The 15,018-nt window shown below is 27.2% G+C and overlaps 2 protein-coding genes across 2 annotated transcripts; one reads left to right on the top strand and one right to left on the bottom strand.

The window, feature by feature from the left end:
• Positions 1-2,693: 2,693 nt before the first annotated feature.
• Phum_PHUM514000 (uncharacterized protein) lies at positions 2,694-6,875 on the top strand (the record flags this gene model as incomplete). The annotated part of the gene is made up of 11 exons (XM_002431110.1): positions 2,694-2,753; positions 3,384-3,578; positions 3,706-3,898; positions 4,199-4,386; positions 4,475-4,682; positions 5,026-5,283; positions 5,386-5,594; positions 5,702-6,042; positions 6,160-6,253; positions 6,331-6,531; positions 6,627-6,875. 11 exons carry the CDS (start codon positions 2,694-2,696, stop codon positions 6,873-6,875), a joined length of 2,196 nt encoding a protein of 731 aa, XP_002431155.1.
• Positions 6,876-6,973: 98 nt separating this feature from the next.
• Phum_PHUM513990 (uncharacterized protein) lies at positions 6,974-9,451 on the bottom strand (the record flags this gene model as incomplete). The annotated part of the gene is made up of 10 exons (XM_002431109.1): positions 6,974-7,084; positions 7,124-7,366; positions 7,450-7,608; positions 7,696-7,825; positions 7,926-8,111; positions 8,193-8,354; positions 8,442-8,607; positions 8,687-9,023; positions 9,086-9,203; positions 9,273-9,451. The coding sequence occupies 10 exons, from the start codon at positions 9,449-9,451 to the stop codon at positions 6,974-6,976; spliced, it is 1,791 nt and encodes a 596-aa protein (XP_002431154.1).
• Between the last annotated feature and the right edge of the window lie 5,567 nt (positions 9,452-15,018).

Genomic DNA, 15,018 nt, shown 5'->3' with positions numbered 1-15,018 from the left:
AACGGTCGTCGAAAAACTTAAAAAAAAAAATTTTTTATGCAGAAAATGTTTGGTAGAGTAGTAGTAGTGGTGGTAGTAGTAGTAGTAGCAGGAGCGGGAGCAGTTAAAGAATCGAGATAAATCTAAGACACGGTCCTTATCCCGGAGGCTGGCTTAGGCGTACAAGATTATCTTGCAGTTGGCGGAGGGTCTTTGACAAGGGATGAGATAGATGAAGAAGGGTCGACGGTGTTTGAGGCGAGGGGGGAGAAAGAAAAGGTGGAAGGGTAGGAGGAGGATAAGAGAAGATGAAAACGACCGGGAGGGGAGGGGGACACGCGGAAGAGACCGGCGGAGCGGGGGGCGCGCGCGCGGGCAAACGGGAGGGGGGGGAAAGTAGATTTGACCACCATACCATTCTGACGTAAGGCCATCTCTTTTCTCTCTCTCTCTCTCTTTCTTTCTCTCACTCAACCCACTTCTTATTCCGTCCATTTTGATTTTACTCACCCGAATTATTTTCTCCTTCGTAGGATTTTCTAATGACCTTTCCAAAATAACTTTCTTTTTCCTTCTTCTTCTCCTTCTTTCTCTTTTTCCTTCTTCTTCTTCATCCTTTTTCTTCTTTTTCTTTTTTCTAATAGTAGCCGCTCTAACGTTTTCTAAAAAAGAAAATTTATTTTAAATTTTACCAAAAAAAAAAAGAGCAGTTATTCTCTTTTTCTCTCTTTTCTCTTTTTGTACTCTTCTTCCTTTTCTTTTTCGGAAAATAACTAAATCAGGGAAGAGTGAGAAAGAGAGAGAGAGAGAGAGAGAGAGAGAGAAATATATATATATATATATATATATATATATATATATATATATTAAGGATTTGAAATTTAGCGATATATATATTTATTACATTAGATTCCGATTTTTCTTTTTTTCTTTTCCTTTTTTCCTTTTTTCCTTTTTTTTCCTTTTTTTTTTTTTTTTTTTGGAAACCGTGAATAATCTAGTATTGATTTTCTGGAAAAGCGATGAAATTTAACGGTGCAGAATATCTAGAAAATCTAGAAAGAAGGGAAATTGGTCAAAGGGCGTCGTTTAGCAAAAGTTCGGACGGTCGTTTTTGGTGAATTATTCGAAGGAATTGAAAATGGCATAAAATAACCATTTTTCATTTGAAAAACTACTAACGAGATTTATCGATTTCCCCCTACCTCCCCTTTCCCTTCCCCCTTCATTCCCTTCGCCTCCGCTCCCGCCCCCCTCCGGGTTTTTTTCTGCTTTTCGAAAGTAAATATTATTATTATTATTCTAACTTTTCCCTCCTTATTTCCTTTAGGATAAATAAAAAAAAAATTCATTTAATTATCATCATTATTATTATCATCATCATCATCATCATCATCATTATCATTTTTCTGTCTCCCTCCCGCGAAAAAAAAAAAAATTTTTTTTAAATAATAAAAACGACGAAAACGAATCACGACGAATTTAAGCATAATGAGAGAAATTTGTCGACGTTTTGTCGTAGACGACGGATGGAGTAGAAGGAGGAGGGGGAAAGGGGAGGGAGGAAGAAGAGGAGGGGAAATAAATAATTTTTTCTCCGTCGTCATCGCGTCGCGTTTTTACGTCGTTACCGGTAAATTATTATTATCGTTAGTATTATTATTATTATTATTATTATTATTATTGTCGCCCGACCATCGAGACTATCGAACGAATGAAAAAAATTCGATTTCGAATTGTGGCAAACGTTGTTTTATTTTCGTGAGAACGAAAAGGAAAAAAAAAAAAAAAAAAAAAAAAAAAGGAAGGAGTCAGCGTTTTCGAACAAAACGAACGAACGAACGAACGCGAAAGAAGGGGGAGAGAAAAAAAAAGGGAGGGAAATAAAGGGGAGTGGGGCAGTGGGAAATCACGTGAACGCTCGCGCACGCATACACACGCACGGGGAATAAAAAAAAAAAAAAAAAAAAAACTAAGGGGGAGGGAAAATAAAAAAAAAAAAAAAGAACCGAACCGAAACGACGACGACGACGACGATGACGACGACGATGATGATGATGATGATGACGATAAAATTTCACGATCGAAACGATTTCGAAATTTATTTATTTATTTATTAAATTTTAATTATATAATTTTTTTTTTAACGGTTTTTTTTTTTTTAATTTTTTTTTTCAACGCGAGAGAGCTCTGTCTGATACGAATAAAATAATAATAATAATAATTTCACGGTGTGCGTTTTATCATCGCGAATTAAGAGATTAATTTTTTTTTTTTTGTTTTTAATCTTTCTTAATCTTATTCGAATTATAAGATTTCGCTAACGGGGATTTTTTTTTTTTTTTTTTTTTAATAAGTAAAACGACAGTGTTCGAATGGCGTCCCCATTAAAATCAAAATGAAAAAAAAAAAAAAAAAACGGTTAAAAATCACCAATTACCGTTTGATCGGCAAAATCAAATGATCACGAGCTAATTTTTAACGATTTTAACCCTTAGAGAGAGAGAGAGAGAGAGAGAGAGAGAGAGAGAAATAGATAAAGAGAGAGAGAAAGAGATAAAGACAGAGAGAAAGAGAGAGAGAGAGAGATTTTCGTTTTCGTTCGCAAACATAATAAATACTTTTTTCTCTACTAAATTTCCTAACGTTAACGTCAGACATTTTGTATGACGTCACAATGAGACATTGACAAAAAAAAAATAAAATTTTCTTAAATGATATTGGTTTCTTATCGTGATCGATACGGTACATATAATCATCTTACATTACGTTTCGTCATTTTCTCTCGCCTTTACAAAAGAAACGATATTAATTTTATTTAAAAAAAAAAAAAAATGATATTAAAAAGTCCCTTTAATAATAATAATAATAATAGTAATAATAATAATAATAATAATAATAATAATAATAATATATACAACCTGTTGATATTTTTATTTTATTTTTTATTTTCACCACCGCCGTAGGTTAATTTATTTTGTTATGCAAACAACAACAACAACAACAACAACAAACATCAACATTAACAAAAAGGGCAATAAAAACATTAACACACACACACACAACCGTAAGATTTTTCACATTATTATTTTTTTATTACTCCCATAATAATAATAATAATAATAATAATAATAATAATATAAGGGATTTTTATTGTGTACGAAAAGGGATGAATAATCTAACTAAGCTTTCTCTCTCTCACTCTCACTCACTCTCACTCTCTCTCTCACTCTCACACTCACACTCTTCCCAATTCCTTTCAATAAGAATTATTATTATTATTATATATATCGTTACACCGGAAGTTTTATTTTTTTTTTTATTACGCGTACAAGTAATTAATTTGTCGTAAATTATTTATAAATAATAATGATAATTATTATTTTTTCCCTTCCCCCCCACAGCCCGATCATTTAAATTCTCCGCAAACCGTACTTCGTCGTCAAGCGGGTCATTCATTCGAATACGCGACATTGTTGGTATCGTTTCTTATTGGATCCGGTTACGATGCTTACGTCGTTTCCGGTTATGCATCGCGAGAAATTTGTCAATTGGATCAAACGAGAGTGGAATGTCCATTTTTGACAGATGAAAAAACGGTAAGATATTTACTTTATTTAAATAAAAGAAAATTTGTCGATATCAACAACCGTCCGTCTAATTTTTTTTTTAACTCGTTCGCGCCCACCGCGTCCGTCCGCCATGTTCACCGCCATGTCACAACAGGAAGAAACAGAAGAAGAAATAGAAGAGGATAGTAAATATTTTTTAAAAAAACCAGTCGAATTAAAAAGTTTATTTTTGGAAGAAATGAAATCGCGGGAAATTCGTAAACAATTAGAAGCACAAAGACTTCAAGAACTTGCAGAACTTGAAGCTATAAAAGAATTTGAAAAACCGTGGCCGGACCCATTAGCCAGTAAGTTTAAACCCTTTAAATTTTCCCTCCTTTTTTTTTTTTGGCGAACGGAAAAGGTTCTTTTTTTTCAAAAAAAAAAAAAAAGGGAAATTTTACCCAAAAGTTTTTCAAAAAAAAACTTTATCGATTTCTTTAACGTTTTTTCAAACATTTACCCCCCACCCCACGCCCGATTCGGTTTTTCTTTTAATTTCATGATAATGATAATGATTCGTGAATATAATTTAAATAAAAACAATCAACGTTTAATTATTATTAGATAAAAATAATGATGAAATAATTTCATTTTTGTTGATTGAGCTTGGAGATTGCACGCTTGGGTCGTTGTTTTACCTTCCAAGGACATCCTCGAGCCTATTTTTATCGAAACCACGACCGGAAATGCAAAATCTTTAAACGATCCCGAATATCACGGCATCGAAAGCATATGGAATCACGAAAATTATTGGGTTTTGATTAAATTCAATGAAAAAACGACGACGTGTAAGGTAAATATACATGCAATATTACTTACAACCTGCTTTCCTCCGTTCTTTTATTATCATTATTATCATCATTTGTAAAATACCTTATTAGGATATTTCGTTTGATTTAAACAATCCAGAAATATGGGAAAGGTTGCTCATCGGCGAACCCATAAAATTTAGAAAATTTACAAAAGAGGGTCGCGATACGAATAACAACGATGATGATGATGATGATTTTAACGAGATTTGCATCAACGCTGAAAAACATTTGGACATGTCGGCTAGTTGGGTGGATCTTTTAAAACTCTCACATACCGGTAAGCCATAACTATTAATTAATCAATCGATCGATCGATCGATCGATTTTTTGTCAAAAAAAAAAAAATTTTCGCGTTATCCTCTTTCAAATTCACCGTAACGAACTCTTTAACGGTTTGTTTAAAAAAAAATTCTAAAAGAGCGACATCTATAATTTAAAAAACTAACTAAAAAGTTGAAAATTTCGAGAGAGAGCGCGCTGCAGTCGTTTTTATTTATTTATTTATTCGTTATTTAGTTTTTAGTAAAAAAAAAAAGTTTTTCCTTTTCCCCCTCCCCCCTTGTCCCCCCTTTTCCTTTTTCCTCTCTTTTTAATTATTTATTATTTTTTGTTTTTAAAAGTTTTCGAAAGGAGATTTCCGAAGGGGAAAAAAGTTGTCAACTATCGAAAAGCAATTTCCGAACAATATCCGCCATATTTAAATTCCGACGGATTGGTCGAAAGAGTCAAACGTTACAACGATTACGATTGTTCCGAACCGTTGGAAATAAGAGAAAAATACGAGAATAGACGGGATTTTCTATACTACAGTATAAGAACCATTTCCGACAATTCCGTTTTGGATAAATTTTACAAAGGACGAGAAGATGCCTTAAAAGGTTTTTAAAAAAAAAAAAAAAAAAAAAAATTTTTGCATGTGAAAAAAGTTACGTCACGTTACGTCACGTTACGTTCGTACGCGTTAAACGTTTTCATTTCAGAACATTTTTATTACTCTATGGATTCCGGAATCGAAGTCTGTTTCAAATTGAAATTTTATCACGAAGCAAGATTTGACGCTCTCTCCGAAATAATAATGGATCCCCTATTCATGATAATGCGTTTCAAAGAGAGACCGGATTTTTTACGTTACGTCCTCGTTAATTTTGCCGAAAGAACGAATCAAGCTCAACCGTTGAGAAGTATTTTAGTCAGTTAAAAAAATATTTTTCAAGTTTTGAAAAAATTCAAAATGGCGTACGCGGTTTCCTTTCCTAATACTAACTTATTATTATTATTTTTTTTTTTTTTAAAAAGAAAATAACGGAAGAATACGATAGAAATCCGGAAAAGGATGCGGATAAAGATGTCGCCGTGGCCGAATATTATTTTCCAGAAAGAAAAGTACATTTGAAATTTCACTACGAAGACGAATACATAACACAAACTCACAGAACGTTTTACAAGCCACAATTTGCCGAACGGGGAGCACTCCTCATGTTCGATCCGTCATTGACGACGGGTTATTTGACGGGACCATTGAAACCACAACCCAAACCCTTGTATTTAATAAGATTAGAAATTGAATATTTTAAACAGGAAGAAATCGCAGAGAGTAAAATACGGGAAAGGGAAAACGAAGTAAAAATGAATTTCCGGTTTTTAACGAAACGACGATGACGTCAATGTCACGTGATCGTTCGTTCGAATCAAATCGATATTTACAAATCATTTTTTTGTTTTTTTTTTTTTTTAAAGATTCTCTGCCTGTTAAGATTAAGAGCACAAGAATTAGCAGCACCCAAATTAATGGTATCAGTTTTTGATACGGAAAGAAACGAAGAAGCTAAAAAAGCATTTAAGGAAAAAGTAAAATAATGACGTAGCATTTAATAAAAAAAAAATTACGGATTCGTACTAAATCAATTTCTCTTCTCTTAATTTAGGAACAACAAATAAAAGAAATGAAAGAAAGAGAATTGGAAATGGTTTGCGATTTCTTAGCTCCCTACTATGCCAAATTACAAATCGATCCGAAAACTATACTCCCACATAAAATCGCCATAACCGTACTCAACGATTTATTAACGGATTGGAAAAATTTATTGGTTTTCAGAGCCAACGACATACAAAGACAATTCGAAAAGGTTTCCCAAACTTTTCCCCTGTTTGTTATTATCAAAAACCTCAATACAACCCCAAAAACCTTATTGAAAATTTTTTTTTTTTTTTTTTTTTGTAGACTTGTCAAGAATTCAACGAGAAAAATAATTGGTACGAACAAAATCAAAGAGCCATAACGAAAGAACAAGAAGAAGAATATTTTGATTATTGTAGAAAAAAATCATATTACTTACACACGCTGGAAGTCAGGTTATTACGTCACAAAGAATTGGCTCCGAAAAGATATGCCGCCATAAATGAATACTTGAAAAACGATCCGAGAATGGCACTCGCCTTTCGAAAATTTAAAACAAAATTATCTACTTAAAATTTATTGTTTCATTTCATTTAAAAAAATTTACACACTCTTTTTTTTAAATATATATAAATTTCATTTTATAAAAAAAAAAAAAAAAAAAATTTAATTTAACAGTCTTCACCTTTATCCGTTCTCTGTATGCATTTTCTAATCATTTTGTAATTATTTCTTCGTTCAGTAACTAAATGACCACGATCCGGATTTACCGATGCAATGACCTGAAAATAATAATAAAAAAACTATGAAATGATTTTTACGGGAAGAAAACTTTCCTTTGCAAGATATGCAGAACCGAAAGTACCATCGTCGTCAAATGTTGCCAACGTTAATTTGCTTAATTTATTACAAAGGCAAGATGGTCCCAAATCTCTTCTCGCATTTAACGGCATTTGTGCTTCGTCGTTATCACCCGTCGAAGTGTTATTACTTCCGTCCAAATCGTCCGATATCCTTTTACTTTCTTCAACGAACGTCGATATGAGCGTGTCCATCATCACAGCCTTGTTGAAAAAAAAAAAAAATGTCAACGATGTCAATAATAATAACGATAAACGAAATCGATGGTACGATGACGAAATCATACCTGTTTTGAAAAAACTTGTAAAATTTTCGATACTCTCGTACCATTTTCCAATACGATGAATTGTATGAATAAACATGGAAGACAATCCGGATTATTTTCCTGTGAGGGTTTAGCATAATCCCAAGACATATCTTTGTATTTTAATCCGAGTAAAAGAGTCTGAGAAAATTTTTACAATTAATTATTACTGATTGTTTCCACGAGAGGAAAAACTTATGGTCGTAGTAATAATAATAATAAGCTCACGCATTGAATGTGATCTATTATGTAAACACCCTGACTGTTTATGGCAATTAAAACGAGCAGATCCTGATGAGTTATGAGTGACGTCAAACCTCTGACGGGTTGTTCAACTTGTCCTTGGAAAAAAGCACTCCTGAAAACGTTCAAATAATAACAAAAGAAAATCTTTCATCTTATTTTTAAGTAAAATAAAATACGAAATGATGATGATAATAATAATAATAATACCTCACCCGTAAAATGGTAGCGTCCAACAAAAAGCCAAATATTTTTGTACTAATTTTTTAACGGGAGTCGTCGGTGGGATTTTCTTATATTGTTCCAACAAACCGACTTCCGGTGAATTTTTACCACTTATTCTAAGCCAAGACCAAGCCGTTTTTATTATGTGACCCGGTAAAAACCTTCTTTGATTTTCTCTAAAGTCGAAAACAAAACAAAAAAATTAATTTTCCTCAATTCTGTAGTCACGAGTGACGACGAAATTGAACGCATCGTACCTGAAAAATTGTATCGTGTGAATTTGAGGATTATACGGTCCCAATTCGATTTTAGCTTGAATGGCTCCCAGAGAAATGTAATGCATCATCTCGCACGGATACCTCCCTTCTAAAATATTATATTTTGATTCCTCGTATAAAAGTTCTAAAATTTTTTGATCCCTAAAAAACAAAATGGCGCACATACGTAAATACCTTTAGGACACTTTTCTCTTTCAAAATCTCTTTTCCCACATACTACATAATTACTTTATTTGTTCTTCGTCTTTTTTCAACAGGAAAACATTTCTTTGATACGAGAGCGAGGGTTCATCTCTTCTCTTACGCGAATCCGATGCGTTACTAAATCTTTCAACTAATTCAAACCATCTTTGCCTTATTTCGTAGGGTCTGTGATGAGGTTTTAACTGAAGTTCTAAAAATAATAAAATCAAATCAATTTCAACAAATCACATCACATTTGCCAAAGAACATTAAAGTACACCGTTATCCACCGACTAATCCAGAACACATCCATAATGAAAAAACATTTCCGGCACTTCTTGGCAATCCGAGTTCTTCCTCCTGTAAAATGGCTTGTATCATATCGTGAGCGGTACAATTTATACCATCTTCTAGTTCCATATGAAGTGCAATTTTCGACATTAAATAAATACAAACGTTTAATGCTGAAAAAATAAATAAAATAAATAATAATTTTCCCCCATTTTTATTTATTAACTTTTCAACATTTAACTTACGTTTATAATTTTTCCCATCTTGAACTTCCGTTCCATCCGCACTATCAATATTTTGCCTTAAATTATTTTGTTGTTCATCATCAGACGACACCTTTTAAAATTTACAAACACATTAATTTTCTTTTCAACGATACGATTGTGACGTAAACTTACAATTTTAGGGGATACATCCTGTAGTGTGACATTTCCCGGAGGATCAAATCTTTGTGAAAGAGTATACAATTGATCCTGACTGTGATATTCGGATTTTTCTCTATCACGAAGATAACTGCTACAATACAAACAAACAACAATATTAATCAACAACTAAATTACATAAATAATAATAATAATAACATACCTAAAATCTCCAGCGTATCGTCCACCCTCCACGGTAACGTAGCTCGTGCTTTCCAGCGTCATTATACAACTGGATGAACTTTCGACTAAAACTGGAACAACATTTATTTCATTTTTTATTTGTCTTGTGACATCTCCATCCTTTCCAGGATTTATCGTATTCGATAATTCCGAATTCATTTCATCGTAGTAATAAAACAATAAACAATAATAATAATAATTATTATAATAATAATAATAACAATCAAAACAATATTTTCCAAATTCGATGATCGCCACGATATAATTTCCAGGCGATCGATTTTTTCACATGCGCAATATACATTTTTTTTAAACTCACCCCCCCAAAAAATGAAACCTAATAATAATAATAATAAATTTTGTATTTTTTTTTATAGTCAAAAGCTTTTAATATATGTATATATATATAATGTCAATAAAACAATAACTTAAAATTACACAAATAATAATATTTCGATATAACTTAAATTTTTTATATATATATATATAAACAAAAACAATACAACATATAAACTATTTTTTTTTATAAATAAATAAATAAATAAATAATTGATCGATCAGTAAATGCATATTTTATTTTATGTATTTCCTTTTTTTTCCTTATTATTAATTTGTTTGTTTAATAATAAATAAGCCAATAATTATTTATTTTTAATTATTAAAAAAAAAAAAAAAAAAAAAAAATTAACAAAGTTTTCTTTTTTTTTTTTTTTTTTTTTTCCCCTAAACTTTCCCCCCGATTTTGTTTGCAACGACGATGACGACAACAACAACAACAACAACAACAACCACAACCACATAAACAATTTTCAACAATAAATAATTAATAAATAAATAAATAAATAAATATAAATAAAATTTTAATACCATCGTCATCTGAACAAATTAAATATTCAAACTTAATTTAAAATAAATAAATAAATAATAATAATAATAATAATCGTAAGTTGCAAACAAACGTTTTTAAAAAACTTTCATTTTCCCGCCATTTTTCCTTTTTTTCTAAATTAAAATTAAAACAAACAAATAAAAATAATTAATTAATTAAACAAATAAAACAAATAAAATAAATAAATAAATAAATTTTTAAAATTATTTTTGCTGTTGTTGTTCGATTCGACGACAGGTAAATAATCAGGTTGAAAAAATAATGATAATGATAATGATAATAATAATAACTTTTTACATTTTTTTTCCTTTTTTTTTATTTTTCATTTTATTTTTAAATTTTTTTATTTAAATTTTTCGTGTAATGACACCAATGAATGCAGCAAAACCTAACAACTATTTTTTTCTTTTATTTATTTATTTATTTATTTATATTATTAATTTATTTTTTTAATAATTAATTATCTTAATATCTTAATAATAATAATCATAATAATAATAATAATAATAATAATTTAATTTTTCTTAAATCATTTATTTTTAACTTTTTTTTTTTTTTTAATTTTTTAAATTTCTTAATTATCATTTCACAAGTGATAATAATAATAATATTAAAGCTTATTTATCATGTTTTTTCTTGTTTTTTTTTTTTGTTTTCTTTCTCTTAAATTTTACATTTATATATATATATATATATATATATATATATATATTTACTCATTTTAGAAACAAAAAAAAAAAAGAAACAAAAAATAAAAAAACATTTAGGCCGATTAAAATATCAAACAAGAAACAAACAAAAGAAAATTAAAATTAATAATAAAACTTTAACTCCTTAATGCCTTATTTTCATCCATTCTTTCTTTTTGACAATTATTATTATTATTATTATTATTATCATTTGTTTTTTAAAGCTCACAACAAGTAGTAGTATTAATAATAATAATAATAAAAGTAATAATAATCAATCAAAAAGCTTTCTAATAACAAATATGTTCTTTTTTTTCAAAGAGCCAACATATTTCAATAAAAAAAAAAAAAAAAGTTTGTAGTAATAAAATAAACAAACAAACAAAAATTGTAATAATAAAACAAAATGACTAGAAGAATAATCACAAATTTTAAACTAAAAGTTGAAAAACTAAAAAAACTAAAAAAAAAAAATTATAAAAAAATAATAAATAAAAGATCAATAAGATAGCATAAGAAAAAGAATAAAATATATTATTCTTTTTACAAAAAAAAAAAAAAAAATGGCACGGCATTAATGAGTTAAAATAATATTAACAAAATAATAATAATAATATTAATTACAATAATTAATTTAATTTAATTAAAATTAATTAACGTCGGTTTTCTATATTCAATGATTATTTTAAACACTCTAAAAAAAAAAAAATTTTTTTTAATGTAAATACAACTACTAAAAAAATACACGATTTGGCTTTTCTTTTCTTTTTTTTTTTGTTTTCTATTTGTTTTTTTTTTTAATAATAATAATTACTTTGGTGACGACTAGATTTAACAGAAAAAAGAAAAAGAAAAGAAAAGATGAAACAAACAAACAAACAAACAAAAAGTTACAAACAAGTAATCGAATCGATAAAATAACCGTTACGCCATGTCAACAAATGGCGGAAAATCAAAATGGCGACGTAAAATTCAATTTACATTTTAAACATCGTTTACCTTTCTTTTCTTTTCTTTTTTTAATTCACAACGATTTAAAGTTTTCTTTTTTTTTTTTTTTTAAACAAACAAAACAAGATATGTAATCACAACAAACGAAGAAAAATAATTTATAATTTAATTAATTCGAGAGAAAAAAAAAAAAAGAAAAAATAAATAGAAAAATAAAAAAAAAACTTCGTTATTAATTGCGACAAAAATTACGTCATAACATGGCGGCAAATTTTTCATTTGTTTATTATTATATGCCTGCCAATAAAATAATTTTTACATATTTTTTTTTCTTTTTTTTTTTTTACACATTTATGTTCGTTATTTGTTAACTTTATTTATTTATTTATGTACTTTTTTTTTTTTAAATAAACGACTTATTCTTTTTGTAATAATAATAATAATTTTTAAATTGCACAATATATATATATATATATATATGTATATATAATAATAATTTACAATATTAACTAATAACACATTTGATAAGTACTAACAGTTACTTAATTAATTTATTTATTTATTTACTTTAAAAGTCCAGAAAGTTTTAGCAAGTAGTAATAAGTTAGTACTAAAAGTTTTCTTTTTAAAGTATAAATAAACGCCATCATCACCAATTTTTCTATTATTATTATTATTATTATTATTATTTTTTCAATTAATCATAGCACATAGTAAATTGATAATGATGATAGTTTTTTTTATGTACATAAATATATATTTCTCATCCTCCTATCAAGAAAATATATACAGAATTTTAATGAAATTTTTTTATGGTTTTTAAAACAACAACAATTTTATATAAACAATTTTGTTGTTATTATTATTATTATTATTATTATTATGACAACGTCACTGATTTATTTTTTTATTTTTTTGTTAAATAAAACCTTTTTATCATTATTATTATTATTATTTGTTTTCAATAAGACAATCATTAAAATAAAATAAAAAATTTTCAAAACAAATCATCTAAATTTTTTTTTTTAAATAAATACTTTTTCAACACAACATTTGTTAATAATAATAATAATAATAATAATAATAATAATTTATTAATTTTCTTTAAAATTTTAAAAAATAAATAAATCAACAACAACTCCCCCCCCCCCAAAAAAAAAACAATAATAATAATAAATAATCATTTTTTTAATACTGAAAAAAATCCAATAAATAAATAAATTAATAAATAAAAAAAAATCAACCTTTTTGATTAATACTACAAAATAAATAAATAATTTATACGTACGTAAACGTAAATTATTTAAAATCAACCGAAAACAATCGTTTTATTATTATTATTATTATTATTATTATTTTTAAAACTTTACCCGCGACTTGATTGGCACGAGTTACACCATCTTTCATTACACCAGGTAAGAAAGTTAATTATTATTATTTTTTTTTTTTTTCAACCGTTGGCACCATTTGATAAATAATTGACTCGTGATATTAAAATAAAATAAAATAAAATAAAATAATTAATTAATCAACTATTAATTATCAATCAATCAGCAAAAAAAAAAAAAAAAACAGCGACACACGTTGTCTCTAAATCATTTTATAAAAATTTCATTAAAATTCTTTTACACAAAATAATTAAAAATTAATATAAATAAATAAATTAATCAATTAAAACTAATTACAATGTTTAATAAATAATAATAATAATAATTAAATGTTTCGTGCGTTTAAATTCAAAAAATAAATAAAGAAGAAAATAAATAATAAATTAAATAGAGAGAAAATTATTTCTTCTTCTTCATACATTTTTTATATATTTATTTACTTATTTATTTATTTATATATATATATATATATATATATATATATATATATATATATATATATATAACGAACAGTTTCTTTCACAATGCGAACAAAAAAAAAACATAATAATAATAAATATTGTTAATAAGAAACCGTTCCTTTCGTTATTTTAATTTTTTTTTTTTTTCAAATGGAAGCTTAGAACCGTGCATCATATCACTAATAAATTACAACGATAATAATAATAACACTCATGTAATATTTTTATATATAAATATATATATATATATATATATATATATATATATATATATATATTATCACTCAACAATATAATTAATTAATCGTTGAGCACTAATTAATAATTATTAACATACAGTATAATTTTTTCCTTTCTTTTATCCCAACATACAGGCATACATATACATATATATATTTATTTTTTTGCGCTCTTATTATTATTATTATTATTATTATTATTATTCACTTCACTCACTTCGTGAAATAAATAAATATACATACATATATATATTTAAATTTTATTATGTGTGCGTATTGTACCTTAAACTTACAATAAGAGGGGGATGATTATTTATTATTATTATTAATTTTTTTTTATTTAGTTTTTTTTTTTGTACTCTACCTTATTTTATTTTAGTTTTTTTTTTTTTTTTCAAATAGAGAAATAAGGAAGAAAATATTATAAGAAATTGATGGGGGGTTATTGTTATTGTTAAAAGTTAAAAAGAAATTTTCTTTTTTTTTGTTCGTTTTAAAAGCGTTTTTCCCACCCTCTCGTTAATTAACTACCTAATTAATTAATTAATTAATTATAAATTTGCTGCTCGGCTACAAGTAAATAATAAATTATCTAGTGGAAGCATTTTAAAAAAAATCTATTAGTTTTAAGTGGAAAGATTGAAAACACTTTAACGAAAAAAAATTATAAAATAAAATAAAATAAAATAAAACCGAAAAGATTTTATCTGTCTGACACAAGACAACATACGCACGAACGTTTTGAAAATTTTTGTTATTTTTTCAGGCACGCACAGGCACGCACAGGCACACACACACACACACACACACATATTCAATCAAACAACATTTCATCTTGAATAATTATAATTATCGTTTGAAAATTAAATTAACACGCATACATATACAGGCACAAAATTTGTGCGCATACATATGCGTACGCGTATATATATATATATACAAGTGATGATTTTAGAATAAATTACAATTTAAAACAAAACAAAAACAAAAAAATTTTCGTGACGTAATTGTTTTCACTTTCCACTTTAAGCGATATATATATATACCTACTATCACAATAAATAATAATAATAATAATAATAATAATATTTCTTTTTTTCCTTTCTACA

This window comes from Pediculus humanus, genomic scaffold, assembly GCF_000006295.1.
Source record: "Pediculus humanus corporis 1103172108281 genomic scaffold, whole genome shotgun sequence".
In the NCBI taxonomy this organism is placed as follows: domain Eukaryota; kingdom Metazoa; phylum Arthropoda; class Insecta; order Psocodea; family Pediculidae; genus Pediculus; species Pediculus humanus.
This window is presented reverse-complemented; position numbering and strand designations above follow the sequence as displayed.